We start from the raw sequence: 19,474 nt of genomic DNA, 5'->3' as shown, positions 1-19,474 counted from the left end.
TAGCACCAGTCTTACAAATTCATTTACAGTATTATCCCACAGGTAACAAATCAAATAAAGTTTCCTCTTATTGGAGACTGGGAATAAAAAACACAAAAATGATACCATGTAAAGGCTACATAAGACTGACATGGGAAGATGCAATTTCTCCAATAATCAATTTTTGAGAAATAAAATACATAATAAGGATTTCAGTTCAGCAACCTAACATCCCAGTGCTGCCTACAGAAAATCAGTACGAACAGCAGAATGTGGTCGTGGGTATTAAACCAGTGTACTCACATCGCTCAGCTGGTTGGCGCTGATCACAGCTTGGACGTAGGTAGGAGTGTCTGTCACCACAGAAAAGTTTTTCTTGGCTTCTTCTGCTTTAGCTTTGTAATTAATCTAAGGAATAAAATGGCATGGTTTTTATTTTGTAAATGATAACAAGAAGTAACATTTTACTGATAGGATTGTAATTGCATAAAAGGCCTAAACAATTTCTAAAATGTCAAAACAGTTTAAGCAGATGTTGTGTGAGGATTATGGGATTGATGAAGCTTACTGAACTCTATCTATCTGAACCAAACTAGGCCTGTTTGAGGTCCGTCTTGTAACAACTTACACTGCTCTGGAGATTGTAGGCATTCTTAGCCCGCAGGATTTCAGGGGTGTCCCAAGCGTAGCAACCGATACCCTTCATCCAGTTGAAATCATCTTTGTAAAATATCTGTTAATAAAAACAAAGGAGTTTTGCAAAATCTCTCTGATAAAATTATTAAGAAGCAGAAAAAAGAGAAAAATAGCAAATTGTTTTTACAAAGATTTCAAAAGATAGATAAATTAATATAGTTAGGATGATACATTTGTAAAGAAAACTATATTTCTAGCAAATTAATGCTTTCATTTCAATAAACCTACCATTTGAATAGAAATTGATTTTGATTTCAGCCACTAATTTGCTTACCCAGCTTTAACACGTGAGTGGCTCTGCAGAGACGAGATTCCTTGAATTTTAAAAACCTTCATACATTTTCAGTTGTTTGCCACAGACACATGAAACATCATTTTAGACATTTTAATTTTATTTTATGGCCATTAGTTCCCTTTATTTGATGTATTATCGATTGCACACAAGAATCACATATAGCACAAGAGATGACTTAATAAAGCCCAACTGGTAAGAGCTGTTAGAATCAAATAAGCTGAAGTGCTGTCGCTCATACGTACATCGCTGAGCTGCTCATTGACCTTTCTTGCGTGCACATAGAGCTTCAAGTCAGGAAGGCAGATCCATTCATGAAGATACTTGCGATAATCAATATAACTGACCACCTTCTGGGTATTCTTAGCAGCAACAATCTCTAACATGTCCGGAAGAATGTGAATTTTTGCTTTTGTCTTTTCATAATTCTCCTTGTACAAGCGCTGTAAAAAAAAAAAAAAAACAAACATCTTTATAGTAAGAATAAACACCATCACCTGGTGAAGGACATGAGGGCCAAAAAGGTTTACTGTAACCAATTAAAGCATAAGCTATGGCCACTGGTATGATGACAGAGACTAATACACTGGTAAATCTTCAGTCATTTACAAGATTAATCAGTAAACCTGGAGAGAGTGACTGAGTGGCAAATGAAATCTAAAAAGGCTAGATTTACAAAGTGATCAAATTAAATAGACAGAAAAACAACAGCAGAAGTGCTCTGCTGAGCAATTATTACACATCTCAAAGACACAGCCTGCTAACCCAGTAAAAGACAGTGACAGGCCCTCTGCTGTGGACAATCCTTACGTTCAGTGACTTTCCTGATCCATTTGTGTGTTGGTAAGTTCTGTGGTTCTGAGGTGGGGTTGGTTCCTGCCTTGTGCCCTGTTTTGGCTGGGATTAGCTGAACCAGACCCCCATGACCCTGTGTTAGGATTAAGCAGGTTGGATAATGAATGGATGGATGAAGTTCTGTGGTTAATCTTGACTACAATGTGTACAAGGCATGTCCGATTACAGACAGGCCACATATCCATTTTCCTCAGGGTTACGTTAGGAATACAAACCGCCCTAACCATAGGTAGAAGTATGAGAAAGAAGACCACGCTAACGCTGAAGACCCAATGGCTTTACACACAAGGTGTGGGCCGACAGATCAGCAGCAAGACTTTCATTTGAATTAGACTTTGTCACTGCGCACTGACTGAGCACGCTGGGCTTCACTGATTTATGCTGATAGCTTTATTAGTTAATGCCAGACAATCTTTCATTTAGCTGGGCAGGGACTTCTTCTTCCTGCCTCTTTGAAATTCTGAAATGCGGCTTTGATGCAATAAATGGTTTAACTGCCCAGAAACAAAGAGTGGCCCAGTCAAGGCAACCGCCGTACTCGGAGGGCATACTCGTATTAGCAGTCGTTACTTCACTTTGATTATTCTTTCAGGGCTCCACTCCTTGCACAATTGGTAAACTCTTTCTTAAATCAATTATAAATGCATCTATAAAATAAAATATTAAAAATCAAAAGACTTACATTTGAAATAGGAAGACCTTTGTTTATAGTGTGCAAGCCTTGACATAATAGTTTAAGGAATTATTCAAATATTTAAATCACTATTATGGTGTGTGAAAAATTGGGCAAAACTGATTAATTACTACCATTACTGTATGCATACATTTTGTAGCATTTTTTTTCCAATACAAGAATGATTTATTGTAATATATTTTTTTGTGGGTCTTTTTTTTTTTTTTTTTAAACAGTACATCTCTGTGTCCAGGAATAAATAAAAAAAAAAAAAAAAAAAAAAACATTAACGCGATTTCTGTTTGCTTTAGAATGGAGGCCAACGTGCCAGGAGGCTACTGATGTCACTTCCTGCCAGAACACTGTTAGCTCCGCCCCTCTCACTCCTCCACTTCCTAAACCTTCTCTTTAGGAAGTTCATTGTGATTTTGGACCTGGCATTAAACTGGAAGGCATCGCTTCAGAGAGAAAGTCATTCTCTGGCCATCAAGAGCCAACTCCATATCAACCGTGACGTACTTTGATCTTTATTGCATTTATTCTACAAATTCAGCGTTGGACATTAAAACAGATAACCAAACCATTTTTGTTCCCTTCTTAGACAATATATACAGCATGTATACACTGTATACATTCACACACCTTTGTATATAATGCTCTAGTGGTCAGTTACTTCTTACTGTCTATTGAAATGAGGAAAGTTCTCCTCAGTATTTAATACTTACGTCATTGCGCAGCTTTCCAACTCTAAGGCATCTCGCAGTAGAAGGATCATCATCCACTGATCTGGGCAAGGTGTAGAGAGCTTTGAATTTCTCATAATCTTCTCTGTACTTGAGCTGGAATAGAGAGTATTGAATCCTACTTGTTAACACATTTAACCTTCTACTCTCTGTTTAAATCAACATTATTTGAGATTCATCCATTTAAATAATCCTGCTATCATAGTTGTCTTATTCTTCTGCAGTACAAATCTAGGCAGGGCTGCGGGTACAAGTAGGGCAAAAGTTGGCAAACAGTTTTAAATGCATTCTGTTACCTGTCTTTGATGGGTAACTTGGCTAGTTACATTACAATTTACTTCTAATGATTTACAGATTTGCATTGCTCTAAAGGTACAATATTAAAATGAAATTTAAGCTTTGAAATGGACAAGTGAGCCCTGCAGGGCTGATTTAAGCCCTTCATCTGTTGCTTATATACATATACATATATATATTTACAAAAATGTGAATACTTTGCATTTGTCATGATTATAAAATCAATGGACTGTATTATTTAAATTGCAGGTTTATCATATCCTGCAGTGGGTTGGCACCCTGCCCAGGATTGTTTCCTGCCTTGTGTCCTGTGTTGGCTGGGATTGGCTTCAGCAGACCCCCCGTGACGCTGTGTTCGGATTCAGTGGGTTAGAAAATGGATGGATGGATGGACGGTTTATCATAAGCAATCAATTAGCATAACTATTCAGCAAATAACACTGTTTAATCTTAAAATACTTACAGCACTGATAATGTTCTTCTGTTGCTTAGCAAGGGCCAAAGAGAAGGAGTCAGAGGGCACTTTGTAACTTGTGGCCTTTATTTTGTCCCATGCTTCCGTGTAGAGTTTCTGTAGGGCCAATCCAGTCAGATTTAGTGACTTCACTTATATTAGCATACAGAGCACAGCTGTGATGTCAAACACACAAAAAGCACAATCTTACATTGCTATAAATAGTCTTGAGGTTCTGCGCACGGTGATAATCCAAGGTCTCCAGAACAGTGGTGTATTTTTCCTTGTCCTTGTGATAAGCCTCCCTGTATTTTAACTGTAAAGGGAACAGAGCAAGAGGTCAGTCACAACAAAAGTGGAAAGCTTCGATGACCACCTTGGAACAGCCGAGGTAATTCTTTCACACACACACAGATTTCAATGACATTGAAGGGTGGGAAAAATTTAAAACAAGTTCAGCAAAACACACTTTTGGAGGGGAGTGTGACCAAATCCTGACAACAGAAAAGCCTAAATGTGCTCTTAGTTGAAATCTAAGCAACGCTGAAAAGGATGACTTGAAGATGATAAAAAAGCAACACACACACTCATACTGAGAGCCTGTTAACATTAACTCTGAATAGCAGATGATTAATTGAATATTATAACTCACCTTCCATAAGGCACATTTCAAATTGCAAGCTATGGCTACCTGGGACAGGTTTTCAGATTGGGTTCAGTCCTTCACGTTGAAATTTCATTCTGTATTTAGCTATTCTGTTTGCAGGAAAAACTTATTTTTATCAAGAAAACTTCTTTTTAGAAATCTCATTTCCTTACTTCACTGGCGTGTTGGTATCCAGTCACTGCTGTCACGTACACTGGAGTATCAGTAACAACAGAATATTTGCTGAAGTTCTCTTTTCCAGCAGCTCTATATTTACTCTGAAAGAAAAGAAAGGTCTCTGTGACTAGAGATATGCAGACAGTTATTATAAAATCATGATGTAAATACTGTAAAAACCTCAATGTAAACCCAAACAAGTCAGAAGGTGAGTATAATTGTATTTATTTGTGTGTGTGGCATTATCTTAGCTACAACATAATTATAAATCGGGGTGCTTGAGAAATTGAAAGTATGCTAAACAAAAAAAAAAAAAAGAAGAAGTTTACCAAGAAAAAAATTATAAAAATTAGGTCATTATTCGAAAAATGTAAAGAACTTGAATTGTCAAGTACTACAGATTTAGGAATAATGTTTTTAAAATACAGTATTCCAATTTCATACTTCACTCTGCAGATCGTAGGATTTCTTTGCGCGGAGGATCTCAGGAGTATCCCAGACGTAGCATCCAATTCCCTTCAGCCATGTCATATCTTCTTTGTAGAAAACCTGCAAAAGAAAAGCTTGTGAGATCAGTGCTGGTGTTCATTTGTTTGGTGAGCCTGATTATTACAACTCCTACATCCAGTAAGTCAAGCAGCATATTACAGAGCATCACGTGACCCTATCACCAAACGGTAGGTAGGGCCGCAGCTTTCTTGTGTCAGGAGTGTAGGACCTCATAAATTAGGACTTTTCCGATTCTCTAGAGGTGGAGGTAAGAACGCACACTTGGACCAAGCCTTTCATTTTGGGACCTGGCAGGAACTGACAGGACATACCATGAGGTTTTGTGTGTGTGTGCGTGTTGTTTTTATCTTACTGCCTCATTGCATTTTTAAGTTTGAGTGTTCAGGTTCCAAAGTAACAAAATACCACAATCAAAGTTTCTATCAGCTGAGAGACTGAAATCTTACACCACGCAGACCTTCACTGTCTTGATGTGCACAGAGTTCTGCCATTCACGTTTATAGTTTGTAAAATGGAAACAAATCTTTACTTAGCAGTTATGTATGATAGGTTTATCTAAGAAAAAAGAAAAGAACAGAGTATGCCTATTTCATTTCCAAAGAAATCTTTAGCCTTCATGTATGAATATGTTGATGTCACTTACGTCACTCAAGAGCTCATTGGCTTTTCTAGCATGAATGACATCATGCTGGTCGGGAAGGCAGGTCCACTGATGCAGATAGGTCCGGTACTCGATCTCACTCAGAATATGTTGACATTTCTTGGCCATGACATGGCTCAGCATGTCAAATGGTATGTGAATCTTCGTCTTGGTGTCTTCATAGCCTTTCCTATAAGCCATCTACAATGTAAATGACAGAAAGGAAAACAATGTCAAGCTGTATATATTGATAGTAAAATAAACGCAGCACTTTCTGGAATGAAAATACGATAGTTCTAGCGTTTGTTCTTTTACAGAAAGCTTTCAATTTGTTTTAGCCCCCTGACCACCAATGCCACTTGAGCAGTGAAGCCCGGTACCTTGTCAAACACAATGCTCTATGGGTACAGCTGCTATTTTGAAATAGCCCGTGTGCTTGTGTGCTCCTTAACTGCAGTTTTGTTCTGTGAGTATTGTAATGCTATAAAGAAGGGCCTCCTGGTTTAACGACTTCACCTGTTAACGTAGGCACAGTTGCAGCATCATTCTCTCTTTCAGTATTACGGCACTCAGCTTCATTAGTGTTGATCAGTGAAATTCTCTAGAGCTTTTTTCAGAATCAGTTTGCTGGGTTCACCAGTGACCTTTTTTCCAATTTCTTCACTGAAAATTCACCATGCAGACGGCTCATGCAAACTTTATTTTTCTAACATCCCATGATTCTTTGCGAGACCAGCATGCACATGTCTAAATATTTTTCAGTGTATACACACATGTGTGATGTCCCTACCTGACCAGTTCTCCAACCGTATTTGCATCCCACATGTGTTTAAAAGAAACTTGCAGTATTTTCATTTGAAGGGTCCATTAGCTGACCGTAAAGAGGATATTATGAAAACACCTTGTTGTGGATTCAATTCAACTGCTGTATTAAATATGCTACGTTCCTCACTACGTGGTGCAGATCAGGTTGTGATAGGGTATGCCCTCCGCCCAAGTATACACTGTGGCGCTGCGTCACAGGCTCTGTGTGTGCCAGTCAGCTAGTCTGTCATAGTGATAGGAGCTAGATGCGGGACTCTGTGGATTGTAGAATATAATGTTATCTCAGGGAGGTATGGTGGTGGCGGCGCAGTGGTTAGAACTTCTGCCTTCCAGCGCAGATTTCATTCTTGGTCACAATAATTGGTCCAGTATGGTTGGCAGATGCTTCCCAGGCCCTCAGGGACACTTTAAAGGTCATTGGACCATTATAATCCATTCAAAACTAATTAGCCTCCCCTTCCCCATTGACTTCAATGCATTTAATAGAGTTGTCAGAAATTCGTGAACATGTACGTGTTTCCTCTATACTCAAGTTAAAGGAAATCCAGCAGTGTTTGCTTATCACTACTAGGCAAGTCATCTACTAATACAGTAAATGTACGACAGGCAGGCGTCTCGCTTTTTCACAGATGGGACCTCCTAAGTTCTCAGCATTTTTAAAAGCCACCATCTGAGTCTTGCAGTGATGCTGGTGGATGGGGAGGAGGAAACACCTTTACATTACAGTAGAGTATTTACAGTATTCGCTCCAAACCCTCCTGTTACATCACTCAAAGGGCACAAACCAAAGACACAACAGCTAGCCTAGTGGGATGACAGCAGGAAAACTGAGGCGGCAGAAACAGAGAAGCCAAGCGTAACTTGTTCTTGACCAATCTGCGACACTTTCTGCACCTCTTACACCGTATAAGACCTCTGACAACGATGAACAGAGGAATCTTTGAGTCAGGCTGAAAGTATGTTGGTGAGGGTGTTTGAAATGGACGATTTATTGATCATGCTTAAATATATCAATCAATCATTTTTCAATCCCCATAAAATGTTTACCAGAGTAAAATTCTGAATTTTCACATTTAAAGTTCAATAAGCAGGCTCCACTATAAAATCACATTGCAAAGTCCAGCAGTACAGCCATCAGGTTACCCTGATTTTTGTGCATCCGTAAAAAGATCTCAAGTGCCAACAAGCAGCTTACCAAACTTTTCATCTTCTCGACGGCAAGAGATCGAACAACACTGGGGAATTCACTGATGTCTTTACCAGCCAAGTAGTGACCTTTAGCTTTCTCGTGGGCATCTTTATACCTCACCTACGACAGAAGAAAAAGGTAAAGTCACAAAATAAACATGAAAAAACGTAATGCTACTCTTCAAAGTCTAACGGATTCTACATCTTTGCCAGGTATTATAAGACCCTTTAACCAACGTTAGGGAGTGGGAATGGCAAAGCTGATCTCTTACAAGAGACCTGCCGCCATTGCCACCTCCACACTCCCCCACTTAGCAGTGATATTAGCTTTCTTGACTCCAAAACAGCAGCTCAGTTGGCAGGCTGGGAAATGAAACTTTTACAAAATACGTTTACTTGCCCATTCTGTCTACACAAGCTCTAAACTGTTTATGTGGTAGACGCACAAACCCATTCAGATGCCCTCAAAGAACTGGGAAAAGTTAGCGATTTTTAACACATTTGTTTATAATGTTTTTATGTTTAGTTTATTCTACAATCAAGCTTTAACTACTTTCACAATAAGAACCCACATGCTCAGGTCATAAAAAAACATGTCAGGTACACAAAGTCTGACAACAGTTATTCTAATCTGAAACAAAAGAGACAAACTTTAGCGAAACTTACATCACTGACAGCCATGTGTGTGTGCTTTGCTCCCACAATTGGCAGGTATTTTTCATCGAGATGATAGCCTATTGCTTTGTTGCTGTTCCAGTTGTCTGTATATAGTTTCTGAAAAGAAAAAGAAAATAAACATTTTAAAACATTTAGGTTCACATACTGTAATTAATTGCCGTTCTGATGTCACATTAGTGAACTACAATACTCTCTCAGACTGAATTTATCTGAAACAGTCCGCCCTGAACTACTATAATCAAGATATGAATTATAAAAGTGCCTTTTACAGTGTGATTAGAACCGCATTACATCCTAAACCAAGACACGTCATGTTACTTCAAAATTCAGCCAAGATTACTGCGCAAAGCCTCGGCCGTTAGGCCCAACAGCATCTGTGCACCTACTGTAGAGTTCCACAACCCAAAATCCAATTGGAGAGTCTCTGGGACAAAGTAGCAGGATGCCTAGAGATCAGGAGAAAAGCACCGCAGAGCCTTACAGCTACACTGGGAAAAGAACGGCCACCAAGGATGCACTCTTTTATGGCATTATGTGGCCATTATGTATGTCCAGCTCTTCAGTTTTATGACATGTGCTTTAGATGTTTAGAGATTAAAAATAATACGGTACAGAGAGCAACTGAAAACAGTATAACTAACAACATTCAGCCACCCATTCATTTACTGAACCCTTAATGCAACTTTAGAGGCTCAGGTGTTCTGGGCTGGAAACCTGCACTCTCACAACCACAGGCACTCATCATGGACCAGACCAGAGAAGAAGAAGCCAATTACACTAGCGTGAAAGGAAAACCAGAATACCTGAAGATAACCCACAAAGGCAGAGGGCAGAGATGCAAACCCAACAATGACACTGTCACCGTCACCTGATATAAATGACATTTCAGAACAGCCTCAAACTTGCTTGATCCAGTTCAGGACTAAAGCTGGAGCCTATCCTGCCAACATCAACAGCAGTACAGGAAGGAGTCCTGGCCAGGGTGCCAGTCCATCACAGGGGAGGGCACACTCACACACACAGGGCCAATTTGCAGTTGTCAGTTAGCTTCACCTACACATCTTCAGACACACTGACTCGGGGAGAATGTGCTAAATTGAACCAAGCGCGCTAGATCTGACAGGCAGCAATGGTAAAACAGCAAGATGCCTTCTTATCGTATGCTTCTTTTTTAGTAGAGAAACACATACCTCGCTCAGAATCTTGGCTGCTTCTCTTGAATGAGCCAACAGCGGAGTGTCTGATGCTCCAATATAGTGACCCTTCTCCAGATTGAAACTTTCTTTGTATTTCAGCTGTGAAAAGTAGAAAATATGTTTATGTCTTTGTTCATTTTTATACATATTCATAGAAACAATTTTTAAAAAGGCTTCCAGGAAAATGAGATGCTTACATCGCTTAGATTTGCACTGTTCATCTTGGCAAGGACAATTTCTGGAAGGTCAACCACACTGGTGAATTTGGCAAAGCCCTCTTTTGCATCCTTCTTATAGTGTCTCTGTAAATAGAAATGATGGCCAGATATTTGCAGAAAAAGAACAAACTGAATAAAAAGTAACAACAGCATAAACTTTAGTTACAGTCTTACATCATTCAGGATCTCTTGGGCCTTCTTCACTTTTTGATGTTCAACAGAATCCAAAGGAATCCATCCACAGCCACGAATCCATTCCATGTCACATTTGTAGACAAACTAAATGACAAAACAAAAAATACTGTACACTCGAGTTCAGCCTGATAAAATAAAAAAGGTGCTCAAATTACACTGACGCAGATCCCTAGTCTCAGATGAGCCACCAGAAATAGTAAAACAAATTGTGACTTCTAGAGGAACTGAAAGAACAAACAAACTTCACTGAAGTATCACCTGCTCCTGCTCCTGCTCCTAATTTTCATTTTATTTTGGGACTGCAGGTCCACGTCTTTCACTTGTGTATACATATGTGTTTACACACAGAGACATCTACTAATAAACGGGATATTTCATCCATTTTAAACTGTGAAATGTTGAAGTAAATTACCCTTTGGTTGAACAGTGCTTTCAAGCTGATATAAAAATGTTACAAGTATTAAACAGTGCTGTGGTTCTGTTAGCGGAGAGCACAAGATTACATTAAGAAATGATTCAAGTATGAACTGTTGGTCTCTTTCAGTTTGACAATTTGTGATCAAGTACATATACAATCTGTTTGATTTATATTTGCCATAGTAATATAGCTTTATTCTTAGTAACTTTTTTTACACCAGTAAACTACAGTTAAATATGTACATTCTGTATCTGTCCCTCACGCCTCGGTTTTATTAAATCCGATCTGAAGCTCAACTTACATCACTCTGTAGATCATAAGCTTTCTTCGCCTGAATGACGTCATTCTGGTCAGGCAGACAGGTCCACTGGTGCAAGATGTTCTTGTAGTCGATATGACTGACTTGGATTTGGCACTTCTTAGCTAAGACAAAGGCTAACATATCTACTGGCAGGTTGAATTTGGTCTTGGATTTGTCAAAGTTCTTCTTGTATTCTTGATCACTTTGGATCTTGGCCACATGCATGGACCACACCAGCTTGGGGTCATCTTGAATGCTTCGGCATCCCACATGGTGGCCTCTCTGCTTAAAGTAATCTGCTTTGTATTTATTCTATGGAGAAGTGAAATGAATGTTATTAGGTTAACCAAACAAATCTGTACAATGCATCTGACAACCTTAACTAGAAAGACTAACAGAGTAACTGATTTTATATTTGTATGACATTGTTAAACTAGTGTTTGTATTTTACCTAAAATGTGAAAATGACATATTTAAATATGTTTATTTATTAGATGTGTTGTTAACTTCACATACTTGTGATGACTTTATCCTACTTTACGATGGAAGTCAGAAAGCACCTCTTTACATAAAGAGTTACAGAAATCTTTAAAAAAAAACTGTAATTGAAGTGAAAACCTCCACGATCTTTAAAAAGTATGTGAAAGAGACACTGGGAGAGCTTCGGTTTCAATTAAGTCAAGTCAAGTTAGGGAGCCTGCACTGGTACAGCATGTTGCCGCACCCACTACACAACGAAACAACTCGGGACCCCAGTTTGCAACCCCCCAGGCAGACAGGTGGTCCAGTCCCACCCTCCGGAAATGACCCTCTATCTGCCACAGCCAGGTGTTACGTGGGTGACCGCTTGGTCTGGTCCAGGCACTCGGGTCCCCAACAATGAGGGTCTTACAAGCCGGATCACCCTCGGGGAAACGCGCCACAGGGCCGTAGTGCCGTAACGGACACTCCCTCACAATGCAGGTCATGTGCCTCATTTGGGACTCCATGAGCAACACAAAGTCAAACCAACGGTACCCAAGGATTTTCCGGAGAGACACAGCACCAAAGGAGTCCAGTCACTGGATAGCGTCCATGTCTCACAACCATATAGCAAGACAGGAAGCACCAGGACTTGGACCTTCGTCCTTTTGCATAGATATTGGGAACGCCACACACCCCTTTCCAGAGACCTCATGACCCCCCATGCTCTCCCAATCCGTCTACGGACTTCATAGGAAGAGTCACCAGACACATGAATGTCACTGCTGTGGTAAGTAAACTTCTCGATGACGAGGTTGACACACTCTCTCCACAGACAGACACTTACAAAAATTAATCAGATGAACTAAATGCTCTCCACTCATTGGCCACCCTTTCTGTGATCTTTAGTGTCCATATTTCTACAATGAGAGCGCTGGGACATTGTACCACAGGTGGTGACGGAACTGGTAAGTTAGTGACCTACAGTGCAGTACAACACATTATTTACTCGGGGGCCACACTAGCACAGAGAATTCATTCATTTAGAAGACTCTGCCAACTGGCACAGAGACAGCAAGGCTCTGCATGAATTTCCTACGTTGATCAGCACTGAGTGAGTTGAAAATAATCAAAAGGGGAAAGTGACAGAGATAAGCGGTGCTGCAGATGCTCCAGGGAATGGCCTAAAGATCAGGTCCACCACTTACAAAACAGAAATGAGCGACATGCTGAGGGCATGGCAGGGGCTTATCCAGGCGGTCACAGCACACACACCTGTACAAGTTCTGATTTCCTTTACGTTTTTACTTCATTTCTACTGTCCGTTTTGTGACCAAATCAGGAATGTTTTGAAAAATCACTTTACTGTAATATTACTTTGTGAATGTCCAATAATTTTAATGACAAACAACAGGAAGCATTTCCTATTAGTATAACTTGATAAAAATCTGACAGCTTACATCACTCTGTATGAACTGAGTTTTCTTGGCTTGCTGGATGGCTACTGTATCGGCTGGCATAAAGTAGCTTGTAGCTTTGGTTTTGTCCCATTCTTTCGTGTACAGTTTCTGTAAAGTAAAATAAAGATGTTGTTTAACAATTAAAGCACAGTCCTCTAGATAATAAACCAAGAGACATGCGGCACATAAACTCAAATTTAGGTTAACATATTTATTTCTAGTCAACGATGAACAACCACATTTTTTTTTCTTTGGGAAATGTTTCCAGGTTAACTTTAAGATCCATTTCTTGATGAATAAGTAAGCTTGTAAGTATTAAAGGTAGACTTCCAAATTTAAATAACTGAGACATAAGCACATGCTCGCATAAGTAATAAGGCACTTACAGTAGATCTATGTAACACATACAGTGTGCAGTAAAACATAGTGGCAGGGCATCATAGGCCATATATGGAAAACTGCATTTAACAGTCAAATAGAACGGAAAGAAAAATCAGCGTTCGATGCATAGGTACAGCCTACAAGTGAACAGGCCTATGGGTGTGTATAATTGAGTCAAAAACAAAGATGCATCAGATACGTCCTTCTTGCACACATTTTGAATATTTGGGCCACGCCGTATGTTTTACCGAGTTAGCATGAATGATCCTCTTTTTGATAGGAACACGTCTCGAGGTCGGAGCCTGCTGATGTCTTTATAAATCCCTGCATTTTACAGTCCGGCCTAACAAAAAACTTATTAGATTAACTTTCCTTTTCTTTCTTCAGACTCATCTGCCAGGACACAAATCACTTAGGGATAAGACACATGGTACCATACTAAGGAAATCAATATACCTCCCAGTTTTGTAATCCATTGTTCCCATTATAAATTTGTGGAATTTATCCTAACTGGAACCAGCTCTGGACTAATTGCCAATTTGTGTTATTACCAACTAGCCATCCCCTGTGGTTTCGCCCACGTATTAGTGAAACAGGACAGTGAGGTGGGCCCGGCCCAACTCTCCACTCCGGACGTCACTCTTCCCCCTCTCCTTGGTCCGCGGAGTCTCTCTCGGATTAGTGTGAATATATTGCTCCTGCAAGCAAACTATGATTCATAGCGCAATGACAAAAGTCGCAAAATCAACCGGAATGTTCAAGCAAATTCTAGAAAGAAAAGATCTAAATCCATGAAGCAGTTCTCTCGTGAAAAGTGGACAGACATACAAGCGGGTGTAAAAAACTATAAAAAATTTCACACTTGGACCACGAAATTTTTAAAACCGTTTCTTAGCGAGCACCGATGGGCCAAACGTCCCAAGTGCCAAGTCCTCATGGTTCAGGAGATTTTGTGATGAGTGAGTCAGTGCTATTTTGGGATTAATAAAGTATCTATCTATCTATCTATCTATCTATCTATCTATCTATCTATCTATCTATCTATCTATCTATTTGGCTTTTATATATACACAGTGTATATATAGATTTCTATAAGCATATTCTACATTTATTTTTCAAATATACAAATATGAGGATAAAATGAAAAATAAATGCCTCCACCTGAATTACTTCTGACTGAATTGGCATATGTTAATAAATGAAACACACATAATGACGCCTTACAGGAACCTTTTATACAAGCAGTATCCACCAGAGAGGTAGTAGTCCCAGTCGTAGTACTGTTCTGTGTACAGAGCACAGCGAAATTCTTACTTGCGTGTCTAACCAACAACCAACAACTCCACTCTCCAGTGCCACAATAAACAAACAACGATTAATATCAATATTTTACTGGAAAAGATACAACAAAAATATAAATGTGATGGAATTATTGGTTATAAGCTGCCATTCCTCTAATAACACTAGGACTTTGTTACAGAAATCTCTGAAATATCAAAATCACTCCTGGGTGTAGGCTCATGTTCTTTTGCCATGGGAAACTTTTCATGACGTCACTACAAAAAACTCCACATTCTGCTACTCCAATCAGGTGTTGGCGGTCATTTCCACATCTCACAGGGATGCCAACAAACTTCATCATTTAAATCAAACTGCGGTCATGTACAGTATTCAGTTATCAATCACAGCAGCAGCCTGCATAAATCACACCTTTGAGTGTAAAGGTCACGTTGCCTTGCCTTCTCCTGAGGTGCTACTGGAGAGGATGTCTCAATGTACCGAGTGGCTATGCTGCCATTACTTCACATTGAGTCATCATCCATGCTACCATGATTTACCCATCTTCATTTTCTTTTCTGTCTCCTTCTTCAACTTCCTATCTCTCAGAGATCAAACACAAAGTGGCAGGGGAAGCATGTAAACGTCTACTCAAAGACTGCGCCTCGCTTTGTTCAGGGCTGTCTGCTATGCCCACCAGCAAACACCTGACCACTTGAAGAGGCCTGTCCATGACGGGCTTCACTTGAATGGGCAGAGCAGAGCCAGTCTGTGTCTTGGAGGTAAGTAAGCATAACATGATATTCTACCTAGGAACATTTTTGGCTGATTTTGTTAACAAAACAGTCATTTAGCATGAAGCCCGTTCATAAAGCATATCACATACCTGGTTGATGTGCTTAGCTGCCTCCTTTGCTGCTTGGAGCTGAGGAGTGTCAACAAGAGTGAACTTTGTCTTCACACTGTTCCATGCTTCACGATACTTAGTCTGAAAGAAAAGTATTTGGAAATGAATGAGCACACAAAACCCAATTTACAAACACAGCCCACTATAATGTATATCCTAGCTTGAAATATTTATAAAAATAATACAAGTAAAAGAATGTGATATATTATGATGGTTTAAATGTGCTACACAAACAGCCCGGGCCTAGAAAACATTAATAGCATTTTGATGAGCCTCCATCAACTGATCGTTATGTAATGCTTGCTGGATATTTATGGTACATGAACCTGAAAGTGAAGCGCTGCTGAATTATTAGCAGGCTGGATATGAAGCGTCATGAGCTGCTCTTTGTAAAGCCAAGTGACCTCATCTTTTATTATTATTGGAATGAACTGGCCACTCAGATTTTAGAACTGTGTTTCATTTGTATTCACATTATGAGGAATACTGAAACAGAAGAAAGCTAATTCTGTGTATGTATTATATAATAAAGCCTCTTAAAATGGCTGCCTTTATACTTATTTATTTTTCCATTTAATATTTTTCTGCAATGCTTACCAGGTCTTGATACTGAAAAGTGTTTACTCACATCATTGAGAATGTCAGCTGCCTGTTTAGCTGTGACGTAGTCAACTCTGTCAGTCACAGGAGTAAACTTCAGGGTGTCCAGTTTAGTGCGATAGTTTGTCTGCATTCAGAAATAAAAAGGAGGTTAAAAAAGGAAGACAAAGCAAAATCAATGAAACTTAAAAGGTTTAGACCAGAGAAGCTCTTCAAACATCCCATGCCAGGCTCGTCTTGTCACTGCCTCACCTCCAGCTTGACTGGGCACCTCAGTCGACATGGGATTCCACCAAGCACTTCTTCTACACTCCACACTCCATTCAGCAAAAAGCAGAAAACCCCACATACAGTATGAAAAGCATTGCTAAAAAAATGAGAAAATGTACGCATGGCACAGCACTCAGGTGCGCTCAGCTTTTTGGTGAACTACGTTGAAAGTTGGTGTGTTCTTTCTTTAATATTTCCTTCTTTAAAGAGACAATTCTGTTTCATAAATACTTTTCTAAGAAAACTTCATATTCATAAGTAATATTTACAATAGTATATAATTACATTTATGAGCAGAATACATAAACTACACATTTGCTGGTAGCATTATAATTAAAAACGGAGCCTCACATAGGCTGGCAGCGGCTGAAATGGCTTTCATAGACAGCAAAGTCCAACTCAAGTGAAGTCAAAATAGCACCAATCAATCAATGTACTATTGTTAATTGTTGGTTATCATCAATGCTTTACACCTAATTATCAGTTATATTATAAATTATAAATTAAATTATGTTTCTTAAGCATAGTATTTATGAAATAATTGGCCATTTGAATTAAAGTTTGTGACAAATGTTCAGCTAAAATTGTTGCCTGCAATGGCAAGTAAAGGACAGCAGGTAATTGAGGCACTTTACTGATAACTTATAGTGCCAATAAAATGTAAAATAATTATAACTGGCACATAATGCAGCCATGAGGTTGATTTTAGTATAACCTAAACACCGAGTACACGTTTAGTAGCTCACACTGGCATCATTAACATCAATACTTTATTCTTTTCCAAAGTGATTTTTTGCTTTCCATGCTTGCATTTTTATTGTCACAAAGATCATTTAGCTGACATGGGCTGGCACTGCATCAAGCAGCAGGAGAAGTGAGTTTGTGTGGCAGAGCTTTGCACAAGTTGCCACTGCGGCTGCCACTCCTAAGGGCACAGCACACTCATCTACAAGCTGAAGCTCTGCTGATCTGCCGAGCAGTGGTTGTTTCATGGAGCCAGACAGACATGATGACAGTGGTAGGGGCTTTTAAACATGACATGTGAATGTACCACTGTGGCCCTCACCGGGACAAGTGCTCTGAAATGATTCCTGACTTACTTAGTGTAGCTAGCTGTAGACTGTGACATCACAGGTTATGGTCAGAAGGAAACATCAACTCTGTTCACAACACAAGTTGTTTATCTGCACTACAATTACTACAGAATGACAGAGGACTTCAAAGGCGCCACTGATTCTTGAACTTCATTTACTTGTCACAGGGAGCCTAAGAACATCTTGGCAGTTTTGGGCACAGAGAGGACCCAAATATTGATGGGGAATTCATAGCAGGGCACATTTTTACACACACACACACACACACACACTGTAACAGGGAATAATATCTAGCATATAGGTTGATAATATTTATATTAATATTAAAACTTCCTTCCCACCGAGTTTTAGAAATCTGATTACTGATAAACATTTCTAACTATGTGTGAAGAGTGAGGGGTACAACTGACCAGGGAGGGCCTGTTTTATGGCCTGCATATCCTTTCTTTATTGTTTTCTTGAAGCTAAACGTCTAGCTAAACTACCAGGCTGTATGTCTCACAAAGCCAAATTTTAGTTGCTTTTGGTTGATGGCTCTAGCTAGCTCCTATTCAAAGATAAAAAGTTACCATCTGTACAACGTGAATAAACATCTAACCTTTTTGTCTTGCCTGATCTGGTGCTGAGCTCCAATACCTGACAGTGTGGTAAGAGTATGGCATGTGAGGCACTCTGTTAACTTCTACATAATAAAGAGAATAAAGGGGAGAAGAGGGCCACCCGAGGACCCGAACACCAGTGACAAAACACACATACACTCTCACATCTATTTCAGTGTCACGAGTTGCCCTCACTGTACCATCTCATTATTACTACAATGTATTACAAAAAAACAAAGACAAACAAAAACTTACGTCGCTGATAATCTTCTGAGCATGCTTCACTTTGTTAACCTCCAAGGACTCATTTGGCATCCAACCAACTCCACGCAACCACTCTAAATCAGATTTATAAACAGCCTAAGAAAACAAGAATATATGCATTAGAAAGATCAATTATTTGTAAAACGGACCAAAATCAAAATGGCATGGAGCTAAAAGTTTATTTTCCAACTGTGTCTTGAGTTTTTTTTTTTTTTTGGATGTAAGAGTTGTTCTCCTAAACAGCTGTATAAAGTCATGAACTATAACAGCAATTTGGGTTTTCTAACTTTTAAACGTGTCTTAAAATGTAAACATCACCAAAAGTGATCAATCAGCAGCTGCAGCCAGAACTCCCAGGAGTGTTGAAGATAATTTATTAAGCTTATCAAAATATGTATTTATTATTCAAATAAAAAGTAAACTGAAATGTAATAATAAAGGATTATTGCACTTGCTATTTTTTTATTTGTTTGATTGGGATGTGTTTTGTCATTAGATCTTCTTTTCCAAATAACAGAATGAAAAGAGGGAAACAAATATTGTGTAGACAACAGCTTAGCACGTTTGACAATCAGCTGGAGTATGAATGCCAAGGAATCACCACTCACATCACTCTGCAGCTCATATGCCTTCTTGGCCTGAATCACATCATTCTGATCCGGCAGGCAGGTCCACTGGTGTAAAATATTCTTATAGTCGATGTCACTGACCAGCGTCTGGCATTTCTTTGCCAAGACAAAGCCAAGCATGTCCACTGGCATGTTGAACTTGGTCTTCCCCTTCTCAAAGTCCTTCTTGTACTCAATGTCACTGGCGATCTTGCCAGCATGCATGGCAAGAACAAGTCTGGGGTCATCACCAACACTGCGGGCACCAATATGGTGGCCTCTCTGTTTCTCATATGCTTGCTTGTACTTGTACTGCAAGGAGAGTTGAGAGTTAGACGTTCAGGCCAGCCTTTGAATTGTTAACAGTTGGTTAGTTAGTTAGACAGATAGGTAGGTAGGTAGGTAGGTAGGTAGGTAGGTAGGTAGGTAGGTAGGTAGGTAGGTAGATAGATAGATAGATAGATAGATAGATAGATAGATAGATAGATAGATAGATAGATAGATAGATAGATAGATAGATAGATAGATAGATAGATAGATAGATAGATAGATAGATAGATAGATAGATAG

General features: G+C 39.3%; 1 protein-coding gene across 1 annotated transcript in view; it reads right to left on the bottom strand.

Moving 5' to 3' along the window:
* Positions 1-19,474, bottom strand: part of neb (nebulin) — a 164,031-nt gene that overhangs the window by 52,923 nt on the left and 91,634 nt on the right. Inside the window, 20 exon segments of the mRNA XM_051930946.1 lie at positions 283-387; positions 608-712; positions 1,213-1,410; positions 3,221-3,334; positions 3,999-4,106; positions 4,201-4,305; positions 4,809-4,913; positions 5,257-5,361; positions 5,966-6,163; positions 7,983-8,096; positions 8,642-8,749; positions 9,844-9,948; positions 10,047-10,151; positions 10,242-10,346; positions 10,982-11,293; positions 12,904-13,011; positions 15,449-15,550; positions 16,098-16,196; positions 18,288-18,392; positions 18,905-19,216. Coding sequence (XP_051786906.1) covers positions 283-387; positions 608-712; positions 1,213-1,410; positions 3,221-3,334; positions 3,999-4,106; positions 4,201-4,305; positions 4,809-4,913; positions 5,257-5,361; positions 5,966-6,163; positions 7,983-8,096; positions 8,642-8,749; positions 9,844-9,948; positions 10,047-10,151; positions 10,242-10,346; positions 10,982-11,293; positions 12,904-13,011; positions 15,449-15,550; positions 16,098-16,196; positions 18,288-18,392; positions 18,905-19,216 — 2,718 coding nt within the window.

This window comes from Erpetoichthys calabaricus, chromosome 8 (assembly GCF_900747795.2).
Source record: "Erpetoichthys calabaricus chromosome 8, fErpCal1.3, whole genome shotgun sequence".
In the NCBI taxonomy this organism is placed as follows: Eukaryota; Metazoa; Chordata; class Cladistia; order Polypteriformes; family Polypteridae; genus Erpetoichthys; species Erpetoichthys calabaricus.
Note: the sequence above shows the minus strand (reverse complement) of the source record. Positions and strands in the feature narration are given on the sequence as shown.